Consider the following 12471-nt stretch of genomic DNA (forward strand, 5'->3'; position numbering starts at 1 on the left):
TTCACGCCCCACATCAGATTCTGCACCTACTGCGGACTTGTCTCCTCTTAGTCAACCAATTGCACTCCGCAAAGGTGTACGATCCACACTTAATCCTAATCCCCACTATGTCGGTTTAAGTTATCATCGTCTTTCGTCACTTCATTATGCTTTTATATCTTCTTTGTCCACCGTTTCTATCCCTAAGTCTACAAGTGAGGCACTATCTCATCCAGGATGGCGACATGCTATGATTGACGAGATGTCTGCTTTACATGCGAGTGGCACTTGGGAGCTTGTTCCTCTTCCTGCAGGTAAGTCTACTGTTGGTTGTCGTTGGATTTATGCAGTCAAAGTTGGCCCGGATGGCCAGGTTGATCGGCTTAAGGCTCGTTTTGTTGCAAAAGGATATACTCAGATTTTTGGGCTTGATTATAGTGATACTTTCTCTCCCGTGGCTAAAGTAGCATCTGTTCGTCTCTTTTTGTCCATGGTTGTTGTACGTCATTGGCCTCTTTATCAGTTAGACATTAAGAATGCTTTTCTCCACGGTGATCTTGAGGAAGAAGTTTATATGGAGCAACCACCTGGTTTTGTTACTCAGGGTGAGTTTAAAGGTTGTGTGTGCAGATTGCGCAGGTCACTATATAGTTTGAAACAGTCCCCTCGAGCTTGGTTTGGTAAGTTTAGCACAATTATTCAGGAGTTCGGCATGACTCGTAGTGAGGCTGATCACTCTGTGTTTTATCGGCATTCTGCTCCTAATCTGTGTATTTATCTAGTGGTTTATGTTGGTGATATTGTTATTAGTGGTAATGATCAGGATGATATTACTAATCTGAAGCAACATCTCTTTCAGCACTCCAGACGAAGGATCTGGGCAGATTGAAGTATTTTCTAGGTATTGAGGTCGCTTAGTCTAGCTCAGGTATTGTTATTTCACAGCGGAAGTATGTCTTAGACATTCTTGAGGAGACTGGAATGATGGGTTGCAGACCTATAGACTCTCCTATGGATCCGAATGCTAAGATTCTGCCTGGACAGGGGGAGCCTCTTAGAGACCCTACGAGATATATGTGGTTGGTTGGCAAATTTGAATTATCTCACAGTGATTAGACCTGACATTTCTTTTCCGATGAATGTTGTAAGTCAGTTTATGGATTCTCCCTGTGATAGTCACTAGGATACAGTTGTTTGCATTCTTCGATATATAAAGTCAGCTCCAGGCAAAAGATTATTATTCGAGGATCGATGCCACCAGCAGATTGTTGGGTACATAGATGCTGATTGGGCAGGATCACCTTTTGATAGACGTATTACGTCTGGATATCGTGTTCTAGTAGGAGGTAATTTGGTCTCGTGGAAGAGCAAGAAACAAAATGTAGTTGCTCGATCTAGCGTCGAAGCCGAATATCGGGCCATGGCTATGGCGACGTGTGAGTTAGTTTGGGTCAAGCAGTGGCTCAAGGAGTTAAAGTTCAGAGAAATCAGCAAGATGGAACTGGTGTGTGATAACCAAGTTGCTCTTCATATTGCGTCAAATCTGGTGTTCCATGAGAGGACTAAACACATTGAGATCGACTGTCACTTTGTCAGAGAAAAAATACTTTCAGGAGATATTGTTACAAAATTTGTAAAGTCGAATGATCAACTAGCAGATATTTTCACTAAGTCTCTTACTGGTTCTCGTATTAGTTATATGTGTAACAAGCTCGGTACATATGATGTGTATGCACCGGCTTGAGGGGAGTGTTAGTTTACAGATATGTATAGTGTAGTCTTGTCCCACATTGGAAGAGGAATAATATCTCCTTGTAGTGTATAGCTATAAATAGGGACCTCTTGTATTGTATTTATTATCCAATATCAATAACATATTTTCTCCCGTGCCTTCTCACAAAAGCAAAAGTGAAGATCTATTAGTTAAACCTTAGATTTAAGCAAAAGGATTCATTTATTCCCAACTTAAATAGTGTTAACACTTACCATTATAGAGTTACAAAGAATCATGAAAAATTCAAAAAGAGGGAAAGAAAAAGAAATGAAGAACTAGAACAGAAAGCTTTGTTCTCAGATATTCCTCCCTGTAAAGTTCCCAAGAAGTCTGAGGACCTTATATTATGGAAGTTGAAATGCATGTTCCTCAAGGGGGCAGAAAGTTCCCAAGAAGTCTGAGGACTTTATATGATAAAAGTTGAAAAATTTGGTGCAAGTTGCAGAACGGCCTTCTTGGCGACTTTATGCTGCTTTGGTGTTGAATTTTGATACAGGGTCATTGAATTGCTGTGGCAATTCTTCAGTGCTGAAAATAAAACCTTTTTCTTCCTAGTTTCTTCCTGTGCCGCAGCAGCTAAACTCATAGTGCTGCAGCAGTGTGCTCTTCTGCTTATACTCTTCTTTTTTGCTCAATCTTGTAATTTTTCTTCTCTCCTACATAATTAAAGTAATCAAGTCAGAAATTTACACAAGCATTAAAAACCCATCTTTGATTGAGCATCTCTTGGCAGAATAATATCAATGCAATTTCATCCGATCATGAGCCAACCCAGGAGCTTTATTCATTGCATTCACTAAGTTACTTGTGTCACTTAATGTGGAAATTATATTTTTCGACCCATAATTTTTAAATGGTGTATTTACAAAGCAAATTAGTACACTGGCTGGCAATCAAGTCCCGAGTTATTTTCTATTGGAAGTTGTTTTCACAATTGCTATCATCGGAACGGGACTCCTACTTTTTGCACTCCTGATTGGAAATATGCAGAGCTTTCAGCAGTCTCTAAATCGCAGGTAGATTTTACTATTCTAACTAAACTAGATCAGTTTTTGTGTATGCCAAGGAGGCCTATTTTTAATGAAATGTATTTAATGATTGTGAATAATCATGTTTGCTATTCAGTTTTTCTGTTTAGGAACTGCTACTAGTTAGCAGAAGAAATATATTGTGAGGGAGTGTAACTATATTAATCTGCCACAAGAGTTATACATAAGTATTTTGTAACTATTTCTCTCAACTGAAACATGACGTCTTTTCCTCTTCTCAAGAAAAAGATTAGTTATGTGAGGGAAATGGAAGAAAGAAATCCCTGGAGGAACATTTTTGGATAACAAAACTATTTGGTTGTGTGGAAATTTTGATACATTGTTCACCAGTCTTATTGTATAACATGATTAACGTTCTCTTACTTGAATGTAATTGTTTGATTTGTTAGTATGTCCTTGTCTTGATTGTGCACCACTTTTTGGGCAACCGTTGGTGAGCATTATTTTTCTCTGCAGGAGGTTAGAAATGTCTCTCAGGCGTCGTGATGTTGGACAATGGATGAGCCATAGGCGCTTTCCAGAAGAACTGAGAAGGTAGCCTTTGATGCTCTTGTTTCTTGACATCTAACTTCTATTATCTGAAGTTCTTCTTCTCCTTAAATTACCTGTATAGATTGATTGCATCCCTGGCTTGGGTGTTTGAGGGCATGCCTGATCTGCTATGCATCATCATATCTCACACCTATTTTCCCGTTGTGGAGCCAGGATTTTCACCAAGGGGATTCAAAATATAAAAAAGTACACACACGAAGCTTCCAGGGGGTTTCAATATCTATTATATATACATAAAAAATAAGTTTAACCTTGCATATATAATCTAATTTTCCGTCTAAGGGTTTCGGATGAACCCCCTTGCACTCCCTAGCTCCGCCCATGCTATCTTCATACTTCATTTGTTCTGGACCCCAGTCAAAGCTTGAAGTGAAACACTTAAAGTTTCTGTTTCGACTCTGTATTCCACTGTCTAGGATATCACAGTTAAAGAATTATTAAGATTCTATTTATTTAGCTCAATCTGGCTTTATATTCTGTATGTTTAGTCATGTGGGTTGCCAGTGCAGGAAGCTCAAATTAAGTATATTTCTAATTGATTTTTGATAAGAAAATGGATCTTTGGCTTAACTCAACCCCAATAGCTAGCTTATGAGGTGAGGATTTCTCAATACTATATAAAGAGACCAAATATCCACATCCACACGATGAGGGAACTCAAACCCCAACACCTCCCCCTGCGCGCGTGCGCGCGCACACCCAGGATGGGACATCTAGATTGGGGCCTAACATCTGGTAAACCATGAATTGGTATTGCTTGGCTTTGATGGGATGATAAGAAAATGGATCTTGGGACTAACTCAACCGAAAAAGCTACCTCATAAGTTGAGGATTGCCCAATACTATATAAGGAGACCAAGTATCCACACCCCACTCAATGTGGGAACTCGACAATTGTTTGATGTAAATTTTAGTTTTATGAGATGTTGCATGGTTATTACTTGTCTAAATATCTAACTAAGTTAATAGTCCTTACTAACTTATAATCATATCCTTGATAGTCCTCTCTGGCTAGTGAGTCTTATAGTTGGATGTCCAAATACACTTTTATTGTTTAACTTAATTAGAGTTGAATTTTGAGAATTAACAGAGAAAGGTTTTCATGCCCTTGTGAGTTTTAAGGACATAAAGTTCATTCTTCCTTCTCCACTTATTTCAATGTGCACTTGTCTTGTTTCCCTTCTCTTGTCCTGCATCCTAAGTGTTACACCTATTGGAGCTCTCTGTAATCTTATGTAACTCCATCTGCGTCCCAAGTATTACACCCATTGAGTTCTCTGTAGTGTTCCATATTGTGAGGACATTTCTCCTCACAATATCCAGTCTTTTCTCCACATTGGCTGGTAAGAGGAATAGTTACATCACATAAGTTGGCATTGAGTCCAACACACTGTTGATCGCCCAGAAAGAGATTGACTTTTCCATCATGCTAATCTTTTCTCACATCTTTGATCTTTCTATTATTCCTTGCTATATTTCCTGTGGCTTATACCCAAGGGAAGACCCAAATAGCTAGTTGGTGGGGAATCAACTTGGCAGTCCGGTATACCAGCAAGTATTGAAACAGTCTGCAATGGGTTCGCATAAAACATAAAACTTTTTCTCTAATTTACTTTTAGGCAATACTGTGTTGATTAGCACGATTCAATGAAATTTGATTATATTTAGAAGATTGTTGATTAGCATGATTTCAGGAGATTTGATTATATTTAGGAGATTTGATTATGTTTGATTTGATTTGATAGCTGGATTGATTATATAGATTTATTATATTTTCTTAATTAGCAGTAGGAGCTTTGTATTAATTCCCTTGCTCATGGGATGTAAACACACATAGAAATACAAGAAGCTTTTTCTTCTCAAAATCTACATGGTATCAGAGGTATTGCAGCCTTTTTGAGGTGAGTTATCTCCCTCGCAGCACTAGAGTTCCGTTTTTTCAAAGAGATCGAGTTTTCTCTCTTGGTGACGGTGCGCAACACAAACTCCTTCTGGTCATTCTTTCCTGGCCGTTCTTTTCTGTTGGGATAGCTGGAACATTCTGAGCCTATCCCTACCAGTTTTGATTTTTTCGTTCACCAAAGTTAAGGTTCCGTCGAGACAAATATGGTTTCCGGTGAGGCAAATTATTTTTGAGCAATTTCTTCAGATTTCCTTCTGATTGGGCAGAAGATATGGAGACATTCATGGAGACAGTTTCTGGAGAAATCTTGTCTTCAGATGAAATTCAACTTTTTCGTCGCCTCCTAGCCAAACTTGACTCCGCTAATATTGCCACATCCAGTTATGTGTAATGAGGTACTAACTTTGCTACTCACCTTAATTATTGGATTGTTGATTCTGGTGCAAATAGACACATGACAGGCTCTTCTAAAGGCATTCAAAACTGTTCCCCATGGCTTAAAGGAGATAATATTAAAATAGCCAATGGTTCTTTAACACCTATCTCTAGAACATGTTCTGTCGTTTGTACTCTTAATATTAAACTATCATTTGTGCTTCATGTCCCTGAGTTCCCTGTCAATCTTTCATCTGATAGTGCCATCACCAAAGCTCTAAACTGTAAAATCGAGTTATTTCTCGATCATTGTATTTTTCAGGATCTTCAAATAAGGAAAAGATTGGCAGTGGTAGATTGCGTGATGACTTGTATATATTAGATAGAATTCAAAACTCTGGTCAAGCCTTTTTCAGGGAAATAAAGATATCAACCAAGAAATAATACAGTGACATAGACGATTAGGACACCCATCATTCTTTGTTTTGAAGAAGTTATATTCCGTTTTATTTTCAAAGACTCAATTTGAATCTTTGTTCTGTGATGCGTGTAAATATGCCAAGCATACTAGGAACTCTTATTCTGTGAGTGATAATAGAAGCACAACTCCGTTTATGACTATTCATTATGATGTATGGGGTCTAACCTAAACTACTTCTTTGACTGGTAGTCGATGGTTTGTCACTTTCATTGATTGCTGCACTAGGATGACTTTGGTGTATTTGTTAAAAACCAAAAGTGAAGTTTTTTCTTGTTTTCAGTCATTTCATAAGATGATTTGTACTCAATTTGATGCCAAAATAAAAAACTTGAGAACTGACAATGACAGCGAATACATGGATAAAAGATTTAGTGCTTATTGGAGTCCAGTGTGATTGTCCATCAGACTAGTTGTCCTTACACTAGTACACAAATTGTGGTCGTTGAAAGAAAAAATAGACATTTGTTAGAAGTAGCAAGATCTCTTATGTTCACCATGCATCTACCAAAACCTTACTAGGGGATATTATTGTAGTGACTGTCTATCTTATCAACAGAATGCCACTTTAAACCCTCAATTTTCAAAGTACTCTGGAAGCTTTAAAGGATAAAAATGAATATACTGTTCCTCCAAAGGTGTTTGGGTGTGTTTGCTTTGTACATACTAGGAATTTTGGGAAACTTGATCCTATAGCTATAAAGTGTGCTTTCATTGGGTATTCTCCCGCACAGAAATGTTACAAATGTTATCATCCTTTATCTAGGAGATCTTTTGTTAGCATGGATGTTACCTTTTGAGAATCTGAGCCCTATTTAGTATTACCTCATCACCTCTTCCGGGGGAGAGCAGTAAGGAGGAAGAGGTGATTCTATCTAGTTCCATTACTGGACCTGTTGATGACATTGTCATATGACAAAGTGAAATCAGAGAAAGAATTCAGGGGGAGACTGTTGGGCGTTTGGATAGGCCTGATTTGAAAACTTACTCAAGGAGAAATAAAGCAGAAGCCATCATGCAATCTACTGAAGCTGAATCTTCTTCGACCGGTGAGTTATCTACATTTCCTAATGAGTTAGATGTGCCTATTGCTCACAGAAAACGAGTTAGATCTTGCACCACCAAACACCCTTTATCTAATTTTGTCTTCTATAATTCTTTGTCTCCCTCCTATAGAGTCTTTGCCTTGTCTATTTCTTCTATGTCTTCCTCAGAATTGAAGGGCAGCTTTTAGCATATTCCAAATGGAAGCAAGCTATGATTGAAGAAATGAAGGCCTTGTCAAAAAATGACACTTGGTAACTTGTCACTTCACCACCGACAAGAAGTTGGTTGGCTGCAAATAGGTCTTCACTATGAAGCACAAAGCTGATGGCTCGATTGAAAGAGTCAAAGCAAGATTGGTGGCTAAGGGATTCACTAAGACTTATGGAGTGGATTACCAAAAGACATTTGCCCGTATTGCTAAAATGAACATTATTAGGATTCTTTTGTCTTGTGCAACTAATCTTGATTGGAACTTGCAACACTTTGATGTGAAGAATGAATTCTTCATGGAGACTTAGTAGAAGAGGTGTATATGGAGATTCCTCTTGGATTTGATACTGCACAAAGTCAAGGAAAGGTATGCAGATTAAAGAAAGCCTTGCAGGGAATGAAACAATCCCCCAAAGCTTGGTTTGACACATTTTGCAAAGCAATAATCTCTTTCGATTACCAACAAAGCAATGCTAATCATACCCTCTTCATATGACATCAAACGAGTAAACTCACTATTCTCATAGTTTATGTTGATGACATAGTAATGATAGGAGATGACAAAGAAAAGATAGTCCGATTGAAGAAGTTGTTGACACATGAATTTGAGATCAAGGATCTAGGAAAATTGCAGTACTTATTGGAAATTGAGGTTGCTAGATCAAAAAGAGGAATCCTTAATCTTCAAAGGAAGTATATTCTGGGTCTCTCAAAAGAAACTGGTATGACAGGTTGCAGACCCGCAGAATCGCCTATTGAAAGCATCACAAATTACAAAGCGTAGTTGGAGAGTCCGTTGATAAAAAGAGATATTAGAGGTTGGGTAGAGGACTCATATATCTCTCCTACACTAGACCAGACATATCCTATTCATTTAGCCTGGTGAGTTAGTTCATGCATGATCCTCGAGATCCTCATATTCAAGCTGTCTTTTACATTTTGCGGTATGTGAAATCTGCTCCAGGGAAAGGTCTACCTCTCCTCCAAACATGATCACCTCCAAATAGAATCCTTTACGTACGCGAATTGGCTGGATCTATAGATGACAGAAGATCTACATCCGGTTATTGTATGCTCGTAGGAGGAAACTTGGTTACTTGGAGAAGCAAGAAGCAAAGTGTAGTTGTTAGATCAAGTGCGGAGGCAGAATATAGAGCTATGGCCCAGAGTTTTTGCGAACTGCTTTGGCTACAAAAGCTACTAGAGGAATTGAGACTGTGTGAAAAAGGAAAACTTTCCTTGTACTGTGACAATAAGGCTGCCATCAGTATAGCTCATAATCCAGTCCACTATGACCGAACAAAGCATGTGGAAATTGATTGACACCTCATCAAAGAAAAAAGTTACAACTAATGTCTTGAGTTTGTTTCATCTGCCGTTGGAAAAACAATTAGCTGATGTGTTTACCAAAGGTCTCAACAAGCGAACTTTCCATACATTGAGTTGCAAGTTGGGCATGTGCAACATCTTTGCACCAACTTGAGGAAGAGTGTTGATTAACATGATTCAACGAGATTTGATTATATTTAGGAAATTGTTGATTAACATGATTTCAGGAGATTTGATTATATTTAGTATATTTGATTTGATTTGATTATATATATTTATTTTATTTCCTTAATTAGCATTGCTCATAGGATGTAAACACACATAGAAATACAAGAAGTCTTTTCTTGTTCTCAAAATCTACATATTGTGCTTTAAAACCAGTTGCTATCAGCCTTAAATGCCTTATTTGTTCCATGCCATCATATAATACTAATGTATAATCAGCATACACAAACGTAAGATTTCCATATTGTTGGTCTTGCTGCTAGCTACTTTAAAACCCCTTATCCAACCATTATGACTGACTATTCTTTTCATTCTGCTGAACTTCATGACCAATAGGAACAAGAAAAAAGAGAAAGGATCTCCTTATCTAATACCACTTTGTGAAGGGAAGAAGCGCATCAGAAAAATCTTACCGCGCTGATACAAAAGAATATCCATTTGATCCATTCCCTTCCAAATTCCATGCTCTTAAGGACAATGCAGTTGGAAATCCCAGTTCACACGGTCATATGCATTTTCAATACCAACTTGCATGGAATTCCAGGCTATTTACTTTTTAGTCTGGTATTTGCACACTCATTAGCTATAAGGCAAGCACCCATGATCTGCCTCCCCTCAGTTAAATCCATCTGATGTCTATCAACCAACTTGTGCATCACCTTCAAATCTTTCAGTCAAAAGTTTGCAAATGATTTTGTCAAATTTGGACTACCCTTTCCACCTCCGAGTCTTGGATAGCTATTAAATATCTAATGATATTAAGAATATCAAAAATTGTATGGACAAAACTATTGTACTTTTGGAAATTGAGTAACGACTGTATCTCTACTTCTAAGTGAAAGACTCCGAGATAGATTGATTCTAGTTGAGCTGTAATGCGAGGCCATTTTCCTAAATGGACCACACTTAAGCTTCCTATTAATTGTTCGAGAAATATAGAAGAGGTTGTCATTGTATTTCTTTTATTCTTGCAAATTAAAGCATCAGCAATATGATCAATGTTAATCCAAAATGAGAAACTACCATGTGTCCTAGAAATGAGCTTTTATTGAAATCTTTCTCACTACTGCACTACAAGGAAACCTAAAGGCATGATCCTCTCCTTTGTAGGCGAGTTCTTGAGGCAGAGAGATATAATTGGGCAGCTACCAGCGGGGTCAACGAAGAAATGCTACTAGAGAATCTTCCCGAAGACGTTCAAAGAGAGATACGGAGACATCTTTTTAGATTCATCAAAAAGGTTAATTCCACTGGACTATCATTTGGATCATTTTTCTCTTTATTCTTTTATTCCTCATGCTTTTTATAGACGAGCTCACTTGCAGTACATATATTGTGATGGAATCATTGAGTCTAGCCAATCAAGGTTTAGATTGTGAAACATTTCAACTTTTTGTTAATCTAGTTTAACCAAATTGAACTGACAAGAAAAAAGGGGCTTCCTGGTTTGGGTTAGATTTAAGTTGTTTAGCCTTCCCCAGCATGGAAGAGATTCATTGATTGGAAGCTTGGAACTTGTAAATCCTCTGGTTTGCACATCTGGTTTGTTACGATCATTGTTATTTGCACAAATAAATGTATAATTGTTTGTAAATTATGTTCATCCTGAATAAATCCTCTGGTTTGCACATATCGTCTCAAGTTTAAGATAATGGTGTTTTCACCACTGTTTCAAAAAAATTCAAATAGATCCTTTGTCCTGCACATTTACTCGAGTCTGCGATTGATGGTGCTATTTTGGCGAGAACTGTATGACCCAAGTATATTAGTATAGAAGAACCACATAACATGCAATCATATTTTATTCTTAGTAGGAAGGATGGGTAAAGGTGGTGAAGGAAGAGGGAAGGAAGATGCATTCCTTGAGATGTGCTTTGGAAGGATAACATTGTACTGGCACAAAGAATGCTTTTGATGTGAGATCTAAGTGAGGTGATGGTGTGATGCTAGGGAGACAATGCAATGATGATAGTAACCAGAAGTAGATAATAGAAGAAATAGAACAAAGAAGTTAATTTTATTGGCAATAGTTTGTGCAAGAATCTTAAACACAATTACACTAATAAAATTGTTTGTACGGAGAGGACAAGGCTCCAAATTAAGTACTTTTACTTTTGATAGAACATGCCTCAATAACTAGTACTAAACTACTAATTACATATTTATAGAACCACATAATAAGATAAGATCAGACAACTAAAAACTAGGAATAGACTAAACTGCTGGAGCAGTTCCAGGCAGCAGTTGTTGGTGGACAGCTTCATCAGATGTGCATTTCAAAAACTGCAGCAGTTGTACTTCATCAAGATTATTCAATTCTTTATCCTTTTGCTGATACTTTCTTCTTTCTTCTAGAATAAGTCTTTAGAATTGGGACTTTATCAGTGCACCCCCCCGAAAGATGCCTTGTCCTCAAGGCAGAAAGAAGGAAATTGAACAGCAAGCAGGTCATAGTCTTCCCAACTAGCCTCTTCAATAGGACGATGATGCCATTGAATAAGTAGTTCCAGAGTTGGCACTCCAGATTCTTTCACCCAACGATGCGATAAAACTTTTTCAGGTTCCAACATGAGTTTCAATTCACCCGAAAGTGGTAAGGGTGGTGGAGAGGTAACATCAGAACAACCACGAGCAGGGCGAAGCAACGAAACATGAAAAATGGGATGAACCTTGGATGTTTGAGGCAACTGCAATTCATAAGCAACATGACCAACTTTGCGCACAATTTTGTACGGGTCAAAATATCGAGGAGAAAGCCTCTCATTAGGACGTTTGGCAAACGAAGGAAGACAGCATCACCCACATTAAAAGATAAGTCACGCCGCTTGGAATCAGCTTAAGATTTCATCCTGGATTGTGCCTTCAAGAGATTGGAACGTAGTAATGTTAACATCTAATCTCGCTCCACGAGCTGCTGTTCAAGGTCAGCAATTTTAGTTTCGCCATGACCAAAGGAATGCAAGGGCGGTGGCTCTTCCATACACTATCTGGAAAGGGGTCATATTGGCTGAAGAATGGTAACTAGTATTGAAAGAGTATTCAGCCCAAGGTAGATACCGAAGCCATGATTTTGGCTTGTCGTGTGCAAAACAGCGCAAATAAGTTTCAAGGCATCGATTGACCACCTCCGTTTGACCGTCAGATTGGGGATGATATGAAGTACCCATATGGAGACGCGTGCAACTAAGGCGAAAAAGTTCCTGCCAAAATATACTTGAGAAAACAACATCACGATCCGAAATAATGGAGCAAGGTAAAGCATGCAATCTGACAATTTCTTTACAAAAAAACACCAGCCACTGTTTTGGCAGTAAAGGGATGAGATAAAGCAAGAAAATGGCTGCATTTGCTAAACCTGTCCACCACGACAAGAATAGTATCAAAGCCATTAGAAGGAGGAAGTCCAACAATGAAGTCTAAGGAGATATCCTCCCAGACTCTGTTAGGAACAGGCAGAGGTTGTAAGAGACCAGTTGGAGCTAATGTTTCATATTTATGTTGCTGGCATATCAAACAATTCAGGACAAACAACTTAACATCATGCTTCAAA

General features: G+C 38.2%; 1 protein-coding gene across 5 annotated transcripts in view; it reads left to right on the plus strand.

The window, feature by feature from the left end:
• The window catches only part of LOC107763396 (putative cyclic nucleotide-gated ion channel 20, chloroplastic), a 68278-nt gene that overhangs the window by 17709 nt on the left and 38098 nt on the right, over positions 1-12471 (plus strand). Inside the window, exons 8-10 of one of the 5 annotated variants that reach the window (XR_012708667.1) lie at positions 2624-2769; positions 3259-3336; positions 10032-10161. The exons of 2 other annotated variants lie outside the window; for them this stretch is intronic. Coding sequence is in view for 2 of the 3 variants with exons in the window: in XM_075251828.1 (XP_075107929.1) it covers positions 2632-2769; positions 3259-3288 (168 nt within the window). In the remaining variant the exon portion in view is untranslated. Of the gene's footprint in view, positions 1-2486; positions 2770-3258; positions 3337-10031; positions 10162-12471 lie in introns of those variants that run through there. 2 more of the 5 variants (XM_075251828.1, XM_075251829.1) reach the window with 2 other exon arrangements.

The sequence above is a fragment of the Nicotiana tabacum genome, chromosome 4 (genome assembly GCF_000715075.1).
Source record: "Nicotiana tabacum cultivar K326 chromosome 4, ASM71507v2, whole genome shotgun sequence".
Lineage (NCBI taxonomy): Eukaryota > Viridiplantae > Streptophyta > Magnoliopsida > Solanales > Solanaceae > Nicotiana > Nicotiana tabacum.